Genomic DNA, 25,712 nt, shown 5'->3' on the forward strand with positions numbered 1-25,712 from the left:
TGTTGGTAATTTTTGTGTCTGGCTTAATTTCACTTAACAATGTCCTCCAGGATTTTTCAGGTTTTCTTCTGTGCAGGGGTGGAAAGCTGTGATACCTTTTCTCACTCATAAGCGTCAGAGCTGACATTCCTATAACAAAATACTGGTTAACAAGAAAAGTATAGCATTTATCTAATCAAAGTTTTACCTAAAACAGTATTCATCAGAAATGAAAACCAAGGACCCAGGGAAAATTCTATTTTTATATGTAGGTTTGATAAAGAAGAGACCACTGTGTAGAAAAGTGATTGGACAAAAGGATATGATCTGAGGTTTTCCTATATCCTTCACTTTAAAGTACCCAGCATGTCAAGGGACCATACTTCGAGGTATTCTATTCTGAGCCCCAACAGTCACTTAGGGAAATTGTATGCCACCATTTAATTGGTAAATATGACAACTGTAGTTAAGTAAAAGTATCCTTTGGATACCTTGTTAAATGAAAAGCAAAATAAATATCATTTCCATGTTATGCTTACAACTTTGTAAAATTAATTATGCATCAAAAGTACAAGGATGCACAAATACTGTATTATAAAAACTTTGGCCTTATCTTTGTCCTCAGTTCCAGCTAGGTAACCTGTAAAACTTGGAAATTTCCCAAGTGATAGGAGTATCTAGAACTCTTGTATCACATCTGAGTTTATATTAATGAGGTGAGTCAGGATGGGGCCCAGTCGCCAGAAAGACTAACCATAAAATTAAAGAATTAGGGCTTTGAGCCCAGTAATGTCATTCCAACCTCTGAAAAGTGGAAGGATGCTGGAGATTGAGTTCATGTGCCTTGCAATTTAGTCAATCATGCCTAGATAATGAAATCCATCCACACACACACACACACAAAAAAAAAAAAAAAAAAAAAAAACAACTATGGACAGTAAGGCTTGGGTGAGTTTCTTTGGTTTGAAAGGTGTAGGGAGGGAGATGCATCATGATTCCATGGCGAGAAGACATGGAAGCTCTGATTTAGGATCCTCCTAGTTCTAGCTCTATGTGTCTTTTCACTGAGCTGCTTCTGAATCGTGTCCTTTACACTAAAATTATAATAAGTTTAGTGCTATTTTTGAGCTACTTAAGTCATTCTAGCAAGTTATCAAACCCATTGGGGGCAGAGGAGCCCCTAAATTTGTAGCCAGTTTGTCACAAATGTAGGTGGCTTGTGGACCCTCAAACTTGTGACTGGTGTTTGAATTGGAGTCTTGTTGGGGACTATGCCGTTAAATTGTGGAGTCTACGCCAATTCTGGATGGTTAGTGCCAGTACCACATTGCAGTACTGTAACAGCCATCTTGAAAAACTCTTTGGCAGCACCTATTAAAGTTTATCCTATAAATATTCTATAACCTAGAAATTTAATTCCTAGATATGTCAGATAAATGACTACTATATCCAACAAATACATGCCTAGAATTGTTTTTAGCTTATTCATAATAGATTAACAGGGCCAGCAACCCAACTCTTCAACAGTTTCTACATCTTGTCTGACCCAAGAACCCCTTTCTTTCTGACTACTACACATATCAGCATTGCTTGAGACAGATTTTGTAAAAAAAATTCTTGACAATAATACGCATACACAAAATAAGATGTTTGAGAGATCAGACCTGTTGGTTTCTGGAGAGAAAAACAACATACATGACTTTCTTTTTATATAAAATATTCAGTTATAATAGTAAATCATAAGTTTCAGCAAAATGATCAAAGTAGCCATGTGTATGTCCCAATTTGATAGATGCTACTTTTAGTTATATAGAATACTATACAGCAACAAAAGTGATCAAAATACAGACATAATGAGGAATGAAATAAGCCAGACACAAAAGAATGCATACTGTGTATTTACGTTCTTATGACCTGCAAAAGCAGGTACAAATAATCTCTGGTGACATCTCATAATTGACTTGGCAAGTGCACGACTGAGAGACTTCTTGACTGCTGAAAATATTCCATCTCTTTATTGGGATGTTGTAAACATGAGGGTATGCATATATTTTTTAAAATCTGCAAAAGATACACTTAAAATGTATGTACTTTTTGTGTGTAAGTTATACATCCATTTAAAAAGTTAAAGGACAAAAATGGAATTTCTCAAATGGTAAAATTTTTGTGGGAGTGAGATTTTAAGCAACTTTTATATTAGTGTTTTTTAATGCATGAATATGAGTAATATAAAAACATTTTACTAATTCAAAGTTGATGTAATAAATATACCAGGATCTCCACTCAGTGTCACTTCATACTGGAGAGGCACAAATATTCATATGTGAATATGATGAATATTACAAAGCTTGATTACAGTATCTTAGATACTTACAGGGGTATGGTGAGAGGCTTGTGTTTGTTAGCAAGTTTCCCACTTACTAGTTACGTGAAATTGGTCAAAGTACCATAAAAGCTCCTTAATAACTTAGAATAAAAATTCTGTGACCATCCAACACACAGAAAGTGCCTGTAAGTGTAACCTTTAAAGTTACTGTTACTGGACATTATTACATATAAATACCAGCTGAAAAGACAAACTTTTTATTTCTGGACTTCTAAACTTCCTGGCATTTTGAGTTATTATTCTTTGATTTAAAAACTGAAAGCCACAGTAACAATAGAAACAGAGAGAGAAGAGGTCTCTTAGAGCAGGACCTGTAAACTCAGGGTTAAGTCCTCTGTGAAAATACAACAGGAGTCCTAGAGAAGAGAACCTTGAGCTGAGGCTGCTGTACTTGAAGCATGTCCCCTGTATGCTCATTTAAAGTCAATTTAGCAGAATCCCCAGAGGGAAGGTGAGGGAAAACCTAGCCTTAGATAGAAATGCAAAGGTTCTTCAGCCTGAAATGAAGAAAAACATATTCATTTGGCTTTAAATAAGGCCACGGGCTGAGTTTGAAATTGAATTTTAGCCTAGAGTTTGGGTAAGCATATCAATAGGTAGTGTATCATTCTTCACTTTTGTTTGTTTGGAGTTGTTGATTAATAGATTTAGAAAATTCTGGCTTTCAAAATATTACAATTTAGAAATCGAATAAGTATATACTAAAATGCAGATTTCACCATTTCTTTTTGGTTTTTATTCAGTGGCTGCCCTGGTTCAGTGAAATATATATGAAGTTTCTACATTATTCGTTTGGTGTCTACTATTGTACTGAAACCTTTATATTTTACTTATATTTTTAAAATAATTTTCTTTCTGAGATCACTATTTTCTAAAATGTACCCATTGAACAATGATGCTAAATTTTTTTAAAAAACAAACTAGCAAAAACTTTGGTTATATTAAGTTAGAAATCATTTATTTAAAACATATTTTTCTTGTATATCTCAGAGATTTGAATATTCTATATTGTGTGCTGTTAATGTCTAAGCTGTAGTACCTTGATTTTCTACATCTTGTCTGACCCAAGAACCCCTTTTTCTCTTGTGCTACTACTCAAGGCATTGCTTGAGACAGATTTTGTAAAAAAAATTCTTGATAATAATATGCATACACAAAATAAGATGTTACTGTTTTGACAGATCAGACCTGTTGGTTTCTGGAGAGAAAAACAACATACATGACTTTCTTTTTATATAAAATATTCGATTATAATAGTAAATCATAAGTTTCGGCAAAATGATCAAAGTAGCCATGTGTGTGTCCCCTGATTTGATAGATGCTACTTAGTTATACAGCCTGTGGGATCATCTAATTAACTATTTAATAAGAGAACTGATTATTTAGGTTTTGCTGTTTCATAATTCCTCATTGTAAAACATTGTGTATATATATATATGTGTGAATATGATTTATATTTATTAATAAAGATGTTAAAACGTACTAGATTTTTAAAAGGATAAAAGATAATTACTTTTGATGGTGTATCTATAGTTTGTGAAATCCATCTTTAAAAGGTAATTCAGTTAAGTATTTTTTAAGTATTCTGGGAAATAAAATTGTCTCTGCAGAAGAATATACCACTTTGCATTTTGAAATTTGATTTTATAGCCACAATGATCGGAACATCATTCAATTCAAAAAAATAGCTTAATATAAAGACTATATTACATTTGCATGAAGTAACTAGACCCAAAATACCTTCTTTACAGATTTGGACTGAATGTGGTCACTGCTTCCCCAGTGTTACTAAAGAAAAAAAAAATAGTAATAATAATAGTACCCTAGTGTGTAGTGCTCCCCTCCCTGTGTCCTTGTGTTCTCATTGTTCAACACCCGCCTATGAGTGAGAACATGTGGTGTTTGATTTTGTGTTCTTGGGGTCTGTTGAGGGGGAAATAGGGGAGGGACAGTGGTGGGTGGGGAGTTGGGGAGAGATAGCACGGGGAGAAATGCCAAATACAGATGAAGGGGAGGAAGGCAGCAAATCACACTGCTACGTGTGTACCTATGCTTATCTTGCATGTTCTTCACATGTACCCCAAAATCTAAAATGCAATAAAAAAAAATTAAAAAAAAATAATAGTACCCTGATCACCAAAATATGATCAAAACTCAGCAGTATGTATTTAAGGAGAGCATCTTTGATATATATATACAGTTCATTTTTATTTCAAAGTGTCATTATAAGAGGACTTCAATATTCCTTAATGGGTTATAGGCATAATTAATTCACCTTATCCCCTAATAGAAACGCACCCCATTTGTGCACAGAATGTACACCAACAGAACATGGTAAGGCAACTACCTGTAAGTCAGTGATCTCTTTCTGCTTTTAATTTTTTGTCAGCTGGTGGCTGAAGGGAAAATTACCCTTGAGTGTTCTCTGGGGTTGTTTTAATAGAAGCGATAGAAGAATTATCCTAGAGAGAAGAATGAGGGCTATTGAAGCAGTGCAGATTCACACATTTGTGTGGCTGTCGACTTTTTCAAGCTCTGCATTGTTAATTTTGGTTCTGGGGAAATAAGGTTGAGGAAGGTTTAGAAGCTTAGTTGGGGTGACAGACTTGTCAGCATATGTAAAGAAGAATCCTGTAGTATGTCCAGTGGCCCTTCATATTGCTCTTCTACAGCAGGCCCAAGCTAAGGAAAAGAGATACTGTAATTTTAAATTAATTTTTCATGTTTGGATTAAGACACTTAACCGATTTTAGGAATGATCTTACGTTGCAGTACCTCGATTTTCTACATCTTATCTGACCCAAGAACCCCTTTTTTTCTTGCCGACTCCATATAACGGTGCTGCTTGATCAAAGAATTGATGAAAATAATGAAATGCTTTCAGTTAATGGATAAACACATGTAGTGCATCCTTACAGAGGAATACTACTGAGCAATAAAAAGGAGCAAGCTACTGTTACACGTAACAATGTGGATCTGAGCACCATTGTATTGAATGATAGATTCCAGACACAAATGACCACATACTATATGATACCATTTATATGAAATGGCAAAAGAGACAGAAATGGCAAAAAAACATAGAAAGCAGGCCAATGATTTCAGGGTCTGGGAGTAGGAGGCAGAGAATGACCACAGAGGGGTAAGAGGGAACTTGTCCAGATAGTGGAAAAGGTCTGTGTGATACTTATTCTCACTCTATGCATTTGTCACTTTTCACTTGTACACTTAATACTGTTGATTTTTATTGCATTTAAATTATATAATACGTAAATAAAATCAGTTAAGATTAAAATATTATACAATTCACTTGTAAAGGAGAGAAGTGATCCTATAATTTGTTTTTTGACAGAGTCTCACTCTGTTACCCAGGCTGGAATGGGGTGGCATGATCTCAGCTCACTGCAATCTGGGTTCAAGTGATTCTCCTGCCTCAGCCTCCCGAGTAGCTGGGATTTCTGGCATCTGCCAGCATGCCTGGCTAATCTTATTTTCACATTGGCCAGGCAGGTCTCCAACTCCTGACCTCAGGTGATCTACCGCCTCGGCCTCCCAAAGTGCTGGGATTATGGGTGTGAGCTACCACGCCCGACCTATCATACATAAAAGTGGCCAGAAAAATGAAGATAGGCTGAGCTTCATCCAGAATTCGGGCAAGCATTAATATCAGACAATAAATTTAAAGGGAAGTTAGAAAAGAAAAATGATTACTCCCATGAGTTCTTCTCCTTTATCATTGCAATCATGTAATATGTAAATCAACTAGTCCAGTGATATAGCCTATGGAAAGCATTATAATAAATGCTGCTACTGTTTTTATTGTTATTGTTATTATTCAGAACCATATATTAAGAGTATCTAGACAACCTAATAGGAGTTGTGAATACAGAGGAGTCAGAAACTTTCTCCTTCCTTCAAGTGTCAAGAGCCTGTGAATTAACTGATTCCAGTGATTTGAGAAACACAAAAGGAGATGGAATTGATCAATGACTTATTTAGGGGAATTAATGAACTATAATGTGTCACCAGAGCTGAATATTAAAGCATCATTTCTGACAGATTCTGAGCACTTTTGTGTGTATCAAATAATTTCTGATCTATTTCAATCTATTATGAAGACTCTTGGTATCTCATCATGTGAAAAATGGGAAACGTGCCAATGAGTAAAGGAGTTTGAGGCTGATATTAACCTTGATCTTCATATGTGCTACAACACACAACATATAATAGTCAGCATCTATTTAATGTGCTCAGACTGACTATCCTAAGTAAATTTCATGAATTGTCACATTTAAGCTTCATCACAACTTTAATAAATGGACATGGATAGTGAAAGGAGTTACATAAGAATTAAGATTAAGGGCTGGGCGTGGTGACTCAAGCTTGTACTCACAGCCACTTGGGAGACTGAAATGAGAGGATTGCTTGAGCCCAGGAATTTGAGGCTGCAGTGAGCTATGATCTAGTCACTGCACTCCAGCCAAAGCAACCATAGGACAAAGCTTGGTGAGGGAATATTTAACTTTATCAGAGCTGGATTGTTTATATGTTTTTGTTGTTGCTTGTCCTGCCCTGGAAATAGAATGCGTAGAGTTAATTGATATTTTACCCAAAATCTCTGGCACCCCCTAATAAGTCCACAGGTTAACATTATATACTAGGTGGTCAGTGATTGCTGAATGACTTAAATAACAGCTCCATGTTTCAATTATTGGAAAGCAGGATTTATGTATTATATTCTTAGTCTAAAAGATACCAAACACAGCATAAGGTTGATGTTGTATAATGGTGTGTAATTCATTTTCATGGCTTCCCAGCTGACCAGTCTATTTTGAAGCTCATTTAGGGGTAATGGTGTAGAGATACTTCTGTGTTAGATTGCTGGCATTAGCAATAACTTGAATTTTGATAAATCTTTAATTATATTTAATGGTTATTAAACTGAGACAATTGTTGCTTTTAAATGAGAAAAACAGTTAGCATGCAGGCTCTAATAGGTACATTTATCATTTCCTTATCATACTGAGCTTTAGGCTTAATGTTATCTATTTTCCAAGAAAGTAAAAATGTTGTTTCTTAGAATATAAAGGTTCTTTATAATGTGAGCAATAGATTGAAGCTGTACAGATTGGTTCTTTAATGAAATGGGCAAAATTCCAATGGAACTGACAAGCTTTATTTCTATTTGTTGTATTTCTTTTTTCTCATTACAGATGGACCCGATTCAGAAAGCTGTAATAAACCATACATTTGGGGTTCCTCTTCCCCATCGAAGAAAGCAAATTATATCATGCAACATTTGCCAGTTGAGATTTAATTCTGATGTAAGTTTTTCATTTAGTATTCACTTAAAAAAATACATTTTGGTGTTCTAATCATGCAGGAGAAAAGATTTCTTAAACATTTTCTCCAGTAACTGAGCATGTTAAAAATCAAAAATAACATTTAACTCATTATGTGCTTTAATTTTGGAGATTATGTTATGTTGGTGGTTTCCTACAGAAAATTTGCACATGTACAAGCTTACACACTTGCAGTTTAATGTGCTTTTTGTTTTTTCCTTTTTTTTTTAGTCTTTTGGGAATGGTACATGTAGTTAATACACTTTGCCTTTAGAAACAGCAAAACTTAGGACCAATGGAACTTTTAATAGGTTACACTCTGAAATAAGATAGGTACCAAATCATATTTTAAGACCAAGAGTTTGAGTTTATAAACTTTTTGCCTGGCATGGAGGCTTCAAATTCCATATTACTGTCATGTCCTTAATTATATTTATGCTAGAGCACTCAAAGTGTCTTAGGGGTATTGGTATTTTAACAGGGGGTCCTACAGACCTAAAACCACTCAAGTCCCAAAAGACTCTTCAGTGCAGAACATGCAGGAAGGAAACATTTGTGGACCTGACTGGTACTTCACAAGTTATTCAGGGAGTTATTCACATCCATTTCTAAGGACCAGGGTGGACTCTGGATCCATCACAGTGATACTAATTTTGACCTGTGGCCAATAGAAAAAAAATATGTATGTCTTCTCTTCCCCGCCAAACCTGCTCTGATGTGGAGATAATCCTGAGAGTTCCAGAAGAGAAAAGCAACCTTAGTTTAGAAGGAATAGGAATTGGACAGCATTCACACTGTAGGCAAACAGAAGGCTCCAACCTATCAAAATGGAGTCTGCCAAGCTACCATTTTCTTGGGCTAAGTTGATAGACTATGTGGAGATGATCAAACAGATCTGAATTCTGGAGAGTGTTATGCCTTCCAGTATTTAACCTCTCCAGTCAAGTAGTTCTCTTAGATGCTCTGATAAGGATAGGATACAAGACAATCGAGTATAGGAAATAGATGAGGCATAAAAAAAATAGTTTATTCTTTGAGGAGAACATTTCATCTATTTTGCTTTTGTTTTAAGAACTCATACTTACTAAGGCAATCATCAGGTAATTTTATAATATCCTTTGACTTAAAAAGGAGAAGAATGGATTGCCTGCATAACACCTTAGTCCATTTGGCCAGCTAAAACAAAATACCATAAAGTGAGTAGATTATAAACCACAGAAATTTATTTCTCAGAGTTCCAGAGGCTGAGAAGTCCAAGATCAAGGTGCTGACAAATTCACCGTCTGGTAAGGGCCTGCTTTCTGGTTCACAGATGGCACATTTTCACTGTATTTTCACATAGTGAAAGGGATAAAGGAGCTCCCTTGAAGCTATTTTATGAGGGCACCAATCTCATTCACAAGGCCTTTGCCCTCATGACTTAAATCATCTCCCAAAAGGTTCCACTTGCTACTACCATCCCCTTGGGGGTTAGAATCTCAACATATGAATTTTCCTGGTATGCAAATAATTACACCATAGCAGCACTTAAGTGGTATTTGCTGCCAAAAACCAAAAAGAATATACCAAACATACAACATTTTATGTGAAGGAATTTTTGTTTAATGCTGAGCACCTTGATTTGAGTTATAGAAATTTACCACAGAATTGCTTAATTTATTAACAATAAAGTATTCTCAAGTGATAACTAAGATAAATCTCTTCAAGCTGTTGTAAAGAGTCCTCTTAATACATAAATAAAAGTTCTAAACTCAATAGCTTCAACTTCGATCATTTTTAAACACTCGGCAAACAATTATATAGTTTTATAATTATTATTTTAAGTGGCTTCTTTTTGGTTCCTCTTTTCCTAAATTGTATTTATTTTTCACTTTGAAACTGATCAGATAATGATGTAAGTCTCCCAGGAGCCATGTTGTCAGCTTCTTATATTTAATGAGACTACTTAAAATATCTCCTCCTCCCTATGACTTCACTGTCAATACTTTCTGCATTAAGAACACTTCTGTTAGGCATAAGAAAGAAACTTCAAGGTCATTGAACCTCATCTCCTACTAAGTGCAAGAATTTCATCTGTCACAAGTGCAAGATCTTTATGTTGATTATTCCTGGTGATGAGTTGCTTACCATTTCCAGACAGTGTTTCTATTTTGGGAGTGTTTCTAATTATGTAGATTGATGTCAAATTCATGATTGGACACTTTAGAAATATTGTCAAATATACTTTAGAAAACACACATTTTTATATATAACAATATAAATTGATAAAACATATGGAATGTGAACATACTTCTCAAAAATGTAATCTTACTTCATTTCCTTGGTGAGAGAGTTTTTTTTTTGTTACAATTTATCTTGTTACTGAAGTTTCAAAGTAGAATGGGCATCAATATGTATTTATTAGGGACAACTGGCTTCTCATTCTCACAACTTTGCTTTCAGGTCTGGCATGTTGTAAAAGGAACATGGCCAAGTATTTGCAGATGTGGACTAACCACTTTGGGTCATAATTAAACAACTGCAGTCTTGACCAGATGATTACTGTGTTAATCTTCTATTGCTGCTATAATAAATTACCACATACTTAGTGGCCTGAAGCAACACAAATATGCAGGCATATCTCAGCTCGCTTTGTGTCTCTGCATCGCATCGTGGCTCTTCTTTAAATATTTCAAACTTTTCTATTATTACCATATCTGCTATGGTGATTTGTGACCTTTGATGTTACTATTGATTGTTTGGAGGCACCGTGAATTCCACCCACATAAGATGGTAAATGTAATCAATGAATGTTGTATGTGCTCTGATTGCTCCACCATCTGCACATTCCCCAATCTCCCACCCTCTCTTTGGACCTTCCTATTTCCTGAGATACAACATTGAAATTAGGCCAATTTAAAACCCTACAATGGCCTGCATGTGTTCAAGTGAAAGGAAGAGTCACACATCTTTCGATTTACATCAAAAGCCAGAAATGATTAAGCGTAGTGAGGAAGGCATGCCAAAAGAAGAGTTAGACTGAAAGCTAGGCCTTTTGTGCCAAATGGTTAGCTAAGCTGTAACTGTAAAAGAAGAGTTCTTGAAGGAAATTAGATGTGCTACTCTAGTAAACACATGAACGATATGAAAGCAAAAGAGCCTTATGTTTGATATGGAGAAAGTTCCAGTGGTTTGGATAGAAAATCAAATCAGCCATGCCATTTCCTTAAATCAGAGCCTAATCCAGAGGAAGGCCCTAACTCTCTTCAAGTCTACGAAGGCTGACAGAGGTGATCAAAAATGTCTGAAGCTGGGAGCAGTTGGTTCATGAGGTTTAAGAGAAGAAGTCATCTCCGTAAGATAAACGTACACGGTGAAGCTGCAGGTGTAGATGTAGGAGCTGCACCAAGTGATCCAGAAGATCTAGCTAAGGCCATTGATAAAGGTAGCTACAGGCTACACTACACAACAGATTTTCAGTGTAAACCAAAGAGCATTCTATCGGATGATGATGCTCTCTAGGACTTTCCCAGCTGGAGAGGAAGTCAATGCCTGGCTTTAAAGATTCAAAGAACAGGCTTACTCTCTTGTTAGGAGCTAATCAAGTTAGTGTCTAAATTGAAGCCAGTGCTCATTGACTATTCCAAAAATCTTAGAGCCCTTAAGAATTACACTAAATCAACTCTGCCTGTGTTCTACAAATGCAACAACAAAGCCTGGATGACAGTACATCTGTTTACATCGTGGTTTACTGAATATTTTAAGCCCACTCTTGAGATTTATTGCTCAGAAAGAAAGATGTCTTTGAGAATATTACTGTTCATTGACAATGTACCTTATCACCCAAGAGTTCTGATGGAGATGTTCAGCAAGATTAATGCTGTTTTCATGCCTGCCTACACTACATTCACTGTGCAGCCCATGGATAAAGAAGTAATTTTGACTTCCCACTCTTATTATTTAAGAAATGTATTTTTAAGACTATACCTGCCATAGATAGTGATTCCTCTGATGGATGCTGGCCAAATAAATTGAAAATTTTCTGGGAAAAATTTCACTGTTCTAGATGCCATTAAGAGTGTTTATAATTCGTGGAAGGAAATCAAAACAGTCACATTAACAGGAATTTAGAAGAAGTTGATTCAACCCCTCATGGATGATTTTGAGGGTTTCAAAACTCAGTGAAAGAAGTAACTAGATATTGTGGAAACAGCAAGAGAACTTAGAGTCTGAAGATATTATTGAATTGATGCAATCTCAAGATAATCTCATGATAATCTCCTTTCATGGATGAGTTGTTTCTTTTGAATGAGCAAAGGAAGTCATTCCTTGAGATGGAATCTACTGCTGCTGGTAAAGATACTGTTGAAGTGACAAAGCATTTAGAATATTATATAAATCTAATTGACAAAGTAGTGCAGGCTTTGAGAGGATTGACTCCAATTTTGAAAGAAATTCTGGTGTAGATAAAATGCTATCAAACAGCATTTATACTACAGAGAATTCTTTTGTGAAAAGAGGAATTCTTGATGCAACAAAGTTCATTGTTGTCTTATTTTAAGAAATTCCCACAGCTACCTCAACCTAAAACCACCACCAGTATGATCAGTCAATAGCTATCTACACTGAGGCAAGACCCTCCACCAGAAAAAAGATTATGTCTTGCTGAAGATTCATGTTATTGTTAGCATTTTTCAGCAATAGCATATTTTAAAATTAAGGTATGTACACTGTATTCTTAGACATAATGTTATTGCGCATTTAATAAAGTATGGTGTAAACAACTTTCATATGCATTGGGAAATGAGAAAATTCACACGACTCACATTATTGTGATATTTGCTTTCCCGGGGTCACCTGGAACCAAATTGCAATATTTCTGAGGTATATCTGTATTACTTTACAGTTCTGAAGGTGAGAAGTCTCAAACGGGTCTCGCTAGGATAAAGTCAGGGTGTCTGAAGGGTTATGTTCTTTCTACAGGCTCATGTTCTTTCTGCAGGCTCTGGGGGAGAATCCAGTTTCTTGCCTTTCTCAACTTCTAGAGGCTGCCTTCATTTTTCAGCTTGTGACCCCGTTCCATCTTCAAAAACAGCAAGAGCCAATTCAGTCCTCTCACCCCTAATCATTCTCTCACTCTTCTGCCTCCCTCTTCCACATTCACAGACCCTTGTGATCACAAAGGACCCACCTGGGTAAATCAGGATAATTTCCTTATTTTAAGGTCAACTGATTAACACTTTATTTTCATCTGCTAACCTAATCCCCCTTTGTCATATAATGTAACATATTCATATTTTCCTGGGATTATGATTTAAATAGCATTAGGAGGCCATTATTCTGTCTACCACAGATATCTCATTTTATTTGAATGTTTGACTTAGGTTGGAACTGAATTTCATGACCATATCAGATAATAACTCATTTCAGTTTCTTTGGTCTATATAAGCTAGACACATATGAATTAACTGCCCTTACACTTTCTGTTGTTTTGAGCCTTGAATATCATTCACTATTCAGTGCAAATTTTAAACACTGTAGTTTATTTTTCAATGGGAAGATATAATTATAAATGACATAGCAACCTTCTAACCACGTTTTATAAACCAAACAATCATTGCAGAATTGAAATGCAAGAGTAGAAACTCTTAGAAATTTTAAAAATGTCTTTGTATCATTATTATGTCAATAAAAGAAACTTATGTACTGGAAATGTTAAATATGTTTACTTATTGACCAGCCATGTCCATAAGTACTAATTTTACAAAATACTTAGACATGAAATGCCAAGATTGATTGGATTTATCAATTGATCTGTATATAAGAAAATTATCTCTATTTAAAGAAAAACCAAAATCAAAATATACACATCATATTAGATCATTTTAAACTCAAGAAAAGGCTTTCTAAGTCCAATGCAACAACTCTTTTGTTCTTTCCAGGTAAATCTGGAATTTGTCTGTTTCCATTTTTAAACCTAGAATCTTTCTAGAAAAATAACATTGTAATTCAGTTGTATGCTTGATTGAATCCTTTATCATATAGGAAAGTAGTTTTGCCTTATGAACCTTTTTACATTTCAAAGCTTCTTCCCCTTCCAATGAAAATAATAGCTGGTAGTTCTTTTCATCTTTGGATCATGAAAATTCAATTTCCTTTCCCTCTAAATTTTTATTTATTTTTTCAACCCTTCCTATCATAAACTATGTCATTTGGTATTTTGCCTTTTTGTTTCCTTTGGGTACAGTTCTTTTTGGCCCTGCAGATAACTTTTAAAATGTCATAAATTATACTGCTTGCATTTTTAATCAGATTACCTTTTCCTGGTGTAGGTTTTTTCCTGACAAATCTCTTCTTGACATGCATATGAAACATACATGGGGTTATGCAGAAACCTTCCAATTCAAGACTAAAGGGTTGTAATTTGTTCAATTATTTTATCAGCATCTTAAAATAAGCATAAATTACCAGGTGACCTAGGCAAATTAGTAACGCGCCTTTGAAAGACTACAGCAGGGCCAACAAGATGTAAGCTTATTAAGTGAAGTAGAGAGTGAATACTCAATGATTCACTATAGAATGGGAAATAAGATCTCAAGTTCCAAACTAAGGATACATAAGATTGTAGCATCTAAGTGTTATTACAGTTAACTTCCTAACGACAGAATTTCATAAAACATTAGAGGTAGAAGAGACATACTGCTAATTTCATATGCAAAAGCTGAGATGTAGAGAGTATAGATTTGTACAAGGCCATGTGGTCATTAGCTGGCTGGGTAAGGACAGTGTTCCCTTCTCTGATGTTTGTGCCTCATCTGGTCAAAGGAGGGCAGCAAGTCCATTCTGAAGTTTCAGTGGTTGCTACAACAATGGCATAGAGGAAGATCTACTAGTCAGGCTGTCCTAAGAGAGAAGACCTGAAGGTTTCTTTCCTCATGGAACTAACTGGAAGGAGTTAGAGCTACTATGGAAAGCCATTCAGCAGCTAGATCTCACCCATAAGAACTCATAAGTCCTCTTAAATGACATTACTCATATTCAGACACACTCAACAATTCAAGCATAAACACGTCAAAAGTGTAAACAGAAATTCATATTACTGAACTATAATACAGTAACAACATGTCCTTAATGCTTCAGGACTGTCAAGCATTCACTATGTTGGGGAACTGTTTGACAAATCAGAAGGGAAGAAATCTCATGAGAGCATAACATTGCTTGGAGACCTGATAGCCCTCCAAAAGGGTATTTGGGGGATCACTGCCAATACCTTGATATATTTTCTAATGCTATTATAGAGATCATTATTATTTTTCTGCATTTTAGAACATAGAAATGTAGTAAAATGGAGCTGTGTGTCTGAATTTAATTCATATCTCTTAGTCTTAAGGTCCATAACCAGAGTGTCAATACAGTGATGATGCCGGGAGTATTTTTTTCCTACCCACTGGCCAAATTAGGCTTCTAGTGACCAAATTAGGTAATTAAAATTTCTTAAAACCTGTCTTAATATATCTTAATACATCAGTATTATTCACGGGCTTGATGTTTAAAGGAAATGCAGTTTAGCTGGGGGAAAAGCAAAAACTAATAGTGGTTGTATTGGGGTCAATTAACTATTCTTTTACTTCTTTATTTTCCAGATTTTCTTTATAAGCATGCTTGAATTTAATAAAGGAAAAGAGAATTATTGCATCTATTATCTTATGTTTTTAAGCAGCATATTTTTTCTCAAATTATACATTTTGATGCTCCCTGGTGGTCTAGTGTTTAGGATTCCATTTTGAGGGCCTCAGTTCCCATTTTCTAAAAATTTCCTAAAACAAGCCCATGAGAATACATCGATATTATCATTCTCACATTTAGACTGAGGATGTTACTGCATATCCTAAAAGAAAGGTTAATAAAAATCTATGCATACGGGATGTACATTTAGTCCCAAACCTGAAAGCTGCCTCCAGGAAAGCAGAATGAAACTGTGGGAAAATCACTGCATCAGGAATTAGACAACTTGAAGTCTAGTGCTGCTTTTTCTTAGTTGGTCATGTTTCTTCAGGCTCTTCACTGAAGTTACAGATTCTACAATCACCTAATTTGAAATGACTCGCCATACCTCATAGTGATGTGAGACTTAAATAAAATACGACACACAGGCAATTGGATTATAAATTCTGCAATGAATGAAACTGAAAGATCATTTTTATTTTATAGAAAAAAGTTATGCAGTTATATTTTCCCTTTGCATGTTAAATTCTTAAGAAATATCAAAGTTTGAAAATACGTTTGCTTTTTTAAAAAATGTATTTAAAAGGATGTACTCTGCTTAATGTGTTTGTATTTATTGTGTATTTTTGTTAAGATATGAGGCATTCACTCTTGCTAAATCTTTACCTTTTAAAAATATGCAGGGACAAATTGTCCCTGTGAAAACTGCATCTATTAAAAGCTATCAACCTCTTTAAGTATGTTGCTGCTGCTACATCCCAAAGGATCTTCTGAGGGACACAGTTATAAATTAAATTTTCAGGCAGCTTTGAAACATCTCTCTCATAGGAGAGTGTCCTGTGTCCGTCTCCAAGACTCACAAAATTATTTGGAGCTTTGGCCTGAGCACTATGGCCTTCCCACTGGGTCCTTTTTCTTCTTCAAAAGCTGTCCTTTGACAGGGTCATTCGGCTTGTGTGAAAGAAGAGACACATCTGAGAATCTGATGAGTTTTAGTTGGGCTGTCAGGTCACCCCTGTGTGAAGAGCTGGCTCTGGAGAGTGTGGTGATGGCCTATAGGTTGTCACTGTGTTTGAACAAGTGACTAGGAGCTCTTTTTTGAAGGGCTTATACTCTGAGTTGACATTTAGGACACATTTCATCTCACAACCTCACTAGTTCCTACCTCTTGAGTGGAACCCCCAGTTCTGTCAGGAATTCTCAGAGAACAAAACGTGAACAGAAGGACAGAGCAAGAAATACTGAGTTTAGCTGCTAGAGATTTCAAGAGAAAATGAGCCAGCCAAGAACACAGGAATCTACTTAAGCAGTGTGCTGCTTTGGCAGGCTTTTAAAAATAAAACCCCAACTATTAGGTCATTTCAGGACTCTCTGAATCAGGCTTTGATCCTCCAGCATTTCTTCTGTGGATGAAATGAGGAAGGGACTAAGAAAAGAGAAATCTTTATTAAAAGTTTGTATTTCTCTGCGTTTCTTTACAAAGTAATAATATTCATTTTGCCATCAACTTCTCTTAGATATGGAAAATTTGACCCTGAATATCTAAAAACGGAAAGTTGATTTTAGATGTGACCAGTAGATATATTTATAACCTCCAGTAACCAAGGGGATATTTGCATTTCTATAGAGTATTGTGAACAACTCAGAACTGTTTTCTATTAGATCATAAAAACCATAGAGATGTCTAAGAAACCTTTCTATTTGTACATTGTATAGATGGAGAAACCAAAGACCAGAGTATTTAGTTGACTTTCTCAAGGGCAATAGGTTATTGAAACAGCTAGGTGTACAAGAAATAGGGCTCTTAAGTTCCTTAACATAATGCTTTTATTTATGATATCAGGGGACATGCCCTAGGAGAAATTTATTTTGAGACTTGCCTTGACATCAACTGATAGTTTTCAACTAAGACCATCAGTCGCCTAAGTTCTGTACTACACAATACAGCCATTATTCGAGGGTGGATATCGGCAGCATGCTTATGGCTTGCAGGGATATAAAAACATATTTAAAAATTGAGAGGCACTAAAAGGACATTACTAATATAGTAAGTATTGAAGGGAACAGAAGAGAATCTATCTTGAGAGTCTATTTCATTAAATGCAAAGAGTTTGAGAAGAGGATTAAGCAGGGCTAAAACTGAAGGACATATGATTGGGAGGATAAAATGTAGTAGTGAAGCAAGAGATACATGTCCAACTAAACAAACTAAAAGTTTTCCATGGGTTCCCAGAAAATGAGGCAAGAAGCCATAAATGCTAGGAAGGTTCTAAAAGTCTTAGATATCAATGTCGCATGAAGAAAGAAAGCAGCACTGAAAACCAGAAACATTTTTCCTTATTGCTGTAAAAGGAAATGAAGGTTAAAAATAGTAACAGCCAGGTGTGGGGGCGTTGCAAGACTTTTCCTTAGTTCAGCTAAGACTGGATTCTTGTCCATCCCATGGCCACGAAAGTGTAGGCTTGCAGATGATTTAAAGGGTGAGTCAAGCAGGGTTTTATTGCGTGAAAGGGGAAAAAAAGGGAAACAGGGATCCTCTGCAAGGCCAGAGTACCCTGTTAGAGTGCTTTCCACCAGCCCTCCTACCCCAGGTTCCACACAGGAAGAGGAAGGGCCAGGCTCCTCCTCTTGCAAACATGGTGAACTTCCCGAGGTTATACCTCAGTGTGCAGGCTGGTTTGAGTTGTTCCAGGGACCCCCTCCCCAACTGGCTGTCTTAGTTCTCCATCTTAATAAATACATGGGCTAGGCACGGTGGCACATGCCTGTAATCCCAGCACTTTGGGAGGCCGAGGCAAGGGGATCACCTGAGCTCAGAAGTTCAAGTTCAAGACCAGCCTGACCAACAGGGTGAAACTCCGTCTCTATTAAAAATATAAAATTAGGTGGGCATAGTGGCACATGCCTATAATTCCAGCTACTTAGGAGGCTGAGGCAGGACAACTGCTTGAACCCAGGACACGGAAGTTGCAGTTAGCCAAGATTGCGTCATTGCACTGCACTCCAGCCTGGGCAACAAGAGTGACAATCCATCTCAGAAAAAAAAAAAAGTAGTACATGTGGCTGGGCACAGTGGCTCACGCCTGTAATCCTAGCACTTCGGAAGGCTGAGGCGGGCGGATCCTGTGCTGTCAGGAGACCAGCCTGGCCAACAAGGTGAAGCCCCATTTCTACTAAAAATAAAAAAAAAAAAATTAGCTGGGCATGGTGGTGGGCACCTGTAGTCCCAGCTACTCCAGAAGCTGAAGCAGGAGAATCACTTGAACCTGGAAGGCAGAGGTTGCAGTCAGCCAAAATCATGCCACTGCACTCCAGGCTGGGAGACAGAGTGAGCATTTGTCTCAAAAAAAAAAAAAAAAAAAGTATATCTAACTGCTGTTAGAGTAAGGTTAAGACCGATCTTAACTACTTCCTGCTAAAGGTGAGGGGGGTGCTATTTGGGGGAAATGGCAGTCAGAGCTCCCCTTGAGGCTTATCTAAGGGTTCCCAGCAGAAGGGGCTAACGTTGGAGGCTCTGGTTGCATGACTGTGTGGAATTTGATGGCCTGAAGGCAAGAACAGACAACTGGGTTATTAGAAAACATGAATGAAAATGAAACAAGGGGAGGGGTAAGAACAGCTAAAAAAATTCCAAGGCCTTTTACTAGTTTGCACAGAGAGAGGAAGGACAAAAGCCTGACGGGTTAAAACACTTTCCCCTTTTGCTGGCACATTGGGCTTCTGGGTTCCCTTCTCCTGAGCTCAATCTTAAGCCAACCAGTTTAACATTTGGGAAATTAACTCTTTCCAGTTTGGAGGCTGCATCTGAGGGGAGCATACCATAATATGGAGACACAATTACCTATCAGTGAAGAGAAGACTGAGGAGGAGAAAGGAATAAAAAGGTATTTTTTTTTTCAAAGGAGTCCCAGGGTTCAGCATAGATTCTAAAGGGGTACAGACTGAAGATGAATGGCTACCCATCTAGAAAGAGGGGTGCAGGTGTCCCTGGTGCCCTTCTCTTCCTAGAAGATACCCAGGGTGTGTGAGGCAGCGAGGGAAGAGCATCTTCTTTCCCTCTTCAGTGTTTGCATCCCTGAGTTCCAGTGACTGACAGGCACTGCTGTGAGTTCAAAAGTGGCTTGATCTCATGAAGCAGCGGGGCCTAGAGAATAGGAATTATCAGCTCTCACCTATGTCTCTTTCCTACCTACTGATAGTAGCCTTGGAGTTCCCTAGGCCTCATTTATGCCATTGATATTAACATGGCCTTCATCCATGAAACAGGAAGCTTGGGGTTCACTTAATTGGCAGGAGTCAGCCACACTCATCCTGCACTGTGCGTTTTAGCCTTTGTTGTCATCTGCCTCTGGATCTCTTAGATCCAGTTTTCTTTCCCAGAGCTTTGACCCAAAGCTTGGAATTGAGTCTGGGACAGAAATGTGTCTCAGGAGATTGCATGGACTATTTATCATAAGCCAAATCTAAGGTGAAACTGTGGAACTGAGTCTTCCTCCAACAAGGGAGAGGAAAGGATTTCTTGTGACATACCCAGCTAACAGGTAGCTATAGTCATGCTTGCTAGGATTTGGGTGACTAGTGCTTGCCTCTAGTTAGTTCCCTTGGTGTTACTTTCCAGAAAAGAAACCTCTGGATGATGGGTACACTACTTATTCCCTATTTATTCCATCACCAGATAGGATTTGCAGGATAATTGCTCAGAACTAGAGTATCAATCCAGATTTCTACATTACTCATTCATTTAGTTCTTTCAGAGCTGCAGCCAGAGATTGCTGGTAGGGTCACAGAAGGGTAAATCTAAAATGTAGGCAAAAACTTAAAAACAACTACTGAGTTTAGAATTTAATGACAGATGTATAAGTTTGATGAATTTTGGAACATAATTTCTCTCTTTCCAGTCCTCACTTTTGTTTAAAAAAAATTATGATGGGTTGTTTGCAAAACAGACTTTAGTTTTATACTTGGCTTGATTATTTGCATAAAATGCAGCAAGAATAATTGTTTCTACAAAGGCCTTTTGGATTGGCTTTGATGGAAGTTTGCTCCACAAGGAATCTCGGATAAGACCTTTTAAAGCCCAACCCAGCAATGGGTTCCCATCCTCAAAATCCTGTCATTTGGGTGACCCTCTCCCTCTTGAGGTCCCAAAATAAGCTTGGAGCTCTTAGACCTGTTAGAAAGTGACATTCTTTACTGACCACAAGTCAGGAACCCTGTACAGAGACTGTGTAGATGAGGGTATGAGGCCAGTCTCCCATGGGGCTTTTATCGGCTCTGTAAGTCAAGCTCGACTCCTGAAAGGGAAGCATATTCTTCCAATCAAAGCCTTGGTAAAATAACATTTTTTTTTTCAATTGTGACTTGATGCAAAAGAAAAATGGATTTTTATTGCACTGATGCAAACAACTAAATGCCATAAGAATACTCAGTTTCCAAATTCTAGAGGAACCAGGCAGAGGGAAACAAACATGCTCCAAATTTTGATCACAGGAGTGTATACCTTACTTAATCATTAAAAGTCTGTAAATAGTTCAAAATAAGTTTCCTTGACTCTGAAAAATGAAACATAGATCAGCAATATTCCAAGCAAAAGTCAAAAAAGGTTGCTTCAGCTGTGAGTTAACTCTGGTTTTGATATTCATGAGCATTTCATCTCTTTGAATCCTACACATTTTCCTTTATTCCAATGTTACAGTCTCTACAGTTATCAGAAGCCTGTATTTGAGAGCACCTGTTAAAGTTCTATAGCTCATTATAAACCAACTTTGAAAAGGATTAAAATAAGACAGCAATTGTCTGTGACTAGCAAAATGTCCAGGGTGGTTAAAGTTAGAAAGACAATTGGGAAAGAAATTTGATTATCTCTGTAGTTTATAACAACATAACAACATTAATTATGATTGATGGAATATACTTAGACATTAGAATTTTAGAAATCCCATACAATTTTGGAACATATATTAGCATTATTCAACAAGACATATCCTAAGGAAGATTGAACATCATTCTGGCAATCCCATGTACCTGAACATGTCAAATAATCCTGTTTACCTTTCTTTTCTGGACACTTGAGGGGCCCTCTGAAGTATTCGCAAAGCCAGGTACCAGGGAAGACAATTTGAAACTGAAGTTTAATTTTGATTAGGCTACTAAATGTTCAAGGTTTAAAACACTTGATATTATGAAACAGAATTCCAGATTACCAAAAGTTATTTATTTTGCCAAAGCGATGACTCAAATTTTAAAGCAGCAAAAACCTTTTATAAATCTTTCTAAATTTTGCAGAAGAGCAGATGAGCATTTTAAGAATACCTTGTTGTGACTTTATTTCAATGTTCAATTTGCAGAAAAACCACATAATACCCTTTTTTGAAGTCAGTCAATATGTTCGGAGAAACTCTTCAGAAAGATTAATTTCCACCATTCTTCCACCACTTCTTTGAACCTTCAGCTTTTTTCTAATTTAACGCAAAACAATCCTTTAACCCTAGACCAAAGTTTACATTTCTATGCCTTCTTACAACCTTTCACTAAAATAACACAACACATTTTACTGTTCCTACACACCTTGCATGCAAATCCATTTCTAGTAGTTTCAATTAACTCTTAGCAATTTTTAACTTTAAGGTAAAACTTGCTAAGTTGCCTTAATTGTGCGCTAACTGCCTCCAAGTTTTGCCTACTTAGTCCCATCTGTCCCCAGGCCTTACCAATTGTGAAGCAGGCAAGTCAGATAGTTCTCCAAACCCAAAGAACAGTTTGTAACCTCAAAAACACTTAGCAAACCTTGCACCTGACCTGCATTTTACTAATAGTCTTTAGGGCTGACTTTTTTTCCTCAAAGATTAAAGTCACGTGAACTGAAAAGTACCATACATTTTATCTCCCCTTTAAAAACATACTGGTTCCAAGTGCTTTTCTTTAAGCCAAATTAGAGCTCTTTTTACAGACATCACACACAGACAAAAAAAATCCAGTCGCTGGGTGGGTCCTTTAAGAGACAGGGCTAGGAAAACATGCAGATATAATACCAGAAAGAAACTTACTCCCTATGACAGGACTGCTAAACAAAGCCTGCAAACCAGAGTTACAAGCCATGCCCTCAGAATGTAAAACAAGAAGAAAGCTTGATTTCACAACCAGAACTTTGCAGAAAATATAAACAGTGATAGTTGCTGGGGAGGGGGGCCTGGCCTAGTAAAACATCTTCTAGAAAGAAAAAAAGAGAACTTTAAAAGTTAACTTGCTGACAGGATAGAGAAGGGGAAAGAAAAGAAACAGTTTTAAAAGGCCTGGAGAAGAACCTCTTATTCTTATGCAACTGGTTCCTCCACCAGGGAGAAAGTTTAAGCTTAATTACAGTCCCACGGAGTGAAACCCCTTGGCTGGGGAAGGGGAAGGCTGTAGATGCTTGTGGCTGGGAACCAGCCAGCCTGCTGTTAGGGACGCTTGGGCCAGGCGCCCCAGCCCTGCATGGAGTGGGGAGGAGCTGATGCTCACCACTTCGTCTGGAAAAAGTTAGGAAAAGGCCATGAAAAGGCCCCTAACCCCTAGGAGCGACAGGGGTTGGGGTGAGGTTTCCCATAAGCTCAGAAATTCCAAGATGAAAAGGCTTAGGGTGAGTGGTTTGTTTTCCAAGACAGTCTAGCTCTGTCGCCCAGGCTGGAGTGCAATGGAGCGATCTTGACTCACTGCAACCTCCGCCTCTCGGATTCAAGCAATTCCCCTGCTTCAGCCTCCTGAATAGCTGGGATTACAGGTGCATCACCACACCTGGCTAATTTTTGTATTTTTACTAGAAACAGCGTTTCACCTTGTTAGCCAGGCTGGTCTCAAACTCCGGACCTCAGGTGATCCGCCCGCTTCGGCCCCATTAAAGTGCTGGAATTACAGGCATGAGCTACCATACCCCGGCCAACAGTGAGATTGAGTCCCCATTTCACTCACCACTTCTCGAGCTCCCACGTTGTGCGCCAATAATGATGCAGGAGTTTTCCTTAGTTCAGCTAAGACTGGGTTCTTGTCCGTCCCATGGCCAGGAAAATGTAGGCTTGGAGACGGTTTAAATGGTGAATAAAGCTGGGTTTTATTGGGCGAAAAGGGAAAAAAAAGTGGGCGAAACAGGGATCCTCTGCCAGGCCACAGCCCCCTGCTAGAGGCTTCCCGCTGGCGCTTGCAATCCCAGGTTCCACACAGGAAGAGGAGGGGCCAGGCACCTCCCTGCTGAACTTCCTGAGGCTACACCTCAGTGGGCAGGCGGGTTGGAGATTCTCCACGAAACCCCTCCCACCTGGCTGTTTCAGTGGCACACACCTGTAATCCCAATGCTTGAGGAGGTGGAAGAGGATCACGGGCAGACCAGGGGATTGAGACCAGCCTGAGCAACACAGCAAGACTCTATCTCTACAAAAAAAAAATTTAAAAATTAGCTAGGCATGGTGGTGCGCACCTGTAGTCCTAGCTTCTTGGGAAGCAGAGGTGTGAGGATTGGTTGGGCCCAGCAGTTCGAGGTTGCAGTAGGCACTGATCACAGGACCGCTCTCCAGGCTGGGAAGCAGGCTGGCACCTCATCTCTAAAAAAAAAAAAAAAAAGGAAGAAAAGAAAAGAAAAACCCAGGAATCTCTAAGATGGTTTAAGTTTCAGCTTCACTAAGGAGCATTTAGAAAAATTTCTACATTTTGCTAAAAATGAATTTTAGGCTTCCTTTTCCACAGTGCCTAATCTCTCCACAATGCAGGATTCATATCCTAAGCAACTGATTGTCTGAAACCTTTACATGAAAATTCAAATATTTTTAAAGGGAAGTAAATAAGTGGAATTAGACGAGTATGATCTAGAAACTTGTTCTTATGATTCTGAAAGTTTGTTTCATAGATGCCTCTGAGTTTTAGTTTATTTGAAAAAGAAATTACTATTGTCAAACATCCCCAAATTTTAACTTTATGATTGTGAATATTTCAGAGTGCACCAGCAACCTTATCACTGATGAAATCTTTATTAGCTATGGAATAAAATCCTTGATGAAAACCAGTTGCCCAGAAATTGCTGGATATACATATCTACTAAAATTATAATCAAGTTTTTTTGGTATCTCTTTTACAACTACATACATTTCTTAAAGTATTACTAGGCACTAACAAAACTTGTAGAAATTAAAAGTAGAAACTAGACTAGTGGTCACCAATAATTGAAAGTCTCAAAGATAAAATTTGCCCATTCCATTTCATTCGATCTAGATCCTGTTTATCAAGACTCTTGCTTTTTTTTTTTTGTTATATTTTGTTCTATTTCAGCATTTAATAAATCATCAGTTTCACCATAGACTTGAAAACTAGGACAGTAGAAGGGTTTGTTCCTAGTCAGATGAGCAAAGGAATTTAAGAAAAGGTAACTCATTTTAGTATCTTCTTTTGTGTAATTTGGGGTTTTGTGGCCATTCATATCTTTCCCTTCCTAACAGTTGCTATTTATTATTGTCTAATTTTTACTGAGCCCTATCATATTAATTAACTAAAGTAATTGTGATGAATAATTTACCTTTCTCAAGTGTCTACATGGCCAAAAATTTCTCAAGTGTCTACATAGATGAAATGAACCATCCATTCATTTTTTTACCTTCTTCACGCTAACATTTCTTATGGTGATTTGTTTAAGAGTGGTGATTTGGTTTTATTCTCTGGCTAAGGGGAATGAAATTATACGAGACATGCCATAAATTACACACTGCATTTGGATTACATTGTTAGAATTTCTTAGATGACTTATCAGAATTTGAAAAGATGAATGTATTCTTTCATATTCCAGAGATCTTTGCACAATCCAGGTACTACTATATTAGAACACTGTACTTACACCTTACACTCTGGCCCAGAATCACCTTTTATGAAGCCTACCAAACCTCATTTTAAATGCAAAATACTGCCTCTGGGATTGGTAGTCTCAGTCCAAATCTGTGTTTTGATATAAATTGAATCTGATAGTGGTAAAGATTGCAGTCATTTGGGGGAAGTCTTAGGTTGTGAGGAGGGAGCTGAAGAGAAGTGGAGGCATGATACGCCATGAAAATTTAATTCTCTGTATATATGTGATTTTCAGTGGTACTTCAAGAAGTAGATCTTTTCATAATTAACATAAGTAACATTCAGGGTATGTGGTTACTCTTTATTGGGCATAAATGAGCTTTTAAATTTCTTGTTTAGGAAATCTGTGGAGATTGATGTATGGCAAATTATTCTTATCAGGTTTATCGGGACATCAAGTTCATCTTCACAACTTTTAACCTTCTTTTAGATTCCTTTAC

General features: G+C 37.2%; 1 protein-coding gene across 6 annotated transcripts in view; it reads left to right on the plus strand.

Annotated features, from left to right (window-relative positions):
• ZNF385D (zinc finger protein 385D) overlaps positions 1-25,712 on the plus strand; it is a 1,173,536-nt gene that overhangs the window by 1,018,179 nt on the left and 129,645 nt on the right. For all 6 annotated transcript variants that reach the window (XM_064378657.1, XM_012466714.2, XM_064378658.1 and 3 more), the window contains one exon: positions 7,579-7,689. In XM_064378657.1, coding sequence (XP_064234727.1) covers positions 7,579-7,689 — 111 coding nt within the window. The remainder of the gene's footprint in view (positions 1-7,578; positions 7,690-25,712) is intronic.

This window comes from Aotus nancymaae, unplaced genomic scaffold (assembly GCF_030222135.1).
Source record: "Aotus nancymaae isolate 86718 unplaced genomic scaffold, 86718_ANA_hifiasm-v0.15.2.pri h1tg000019l, whole genome shotgun sequence".
In the NCBI taxonomy this organism is placed as follows: Eukaryota; Metazoa; Chordata; class Mammalia; order Primates; family Aotidae; genus Aotus; species Aotus nancymaae.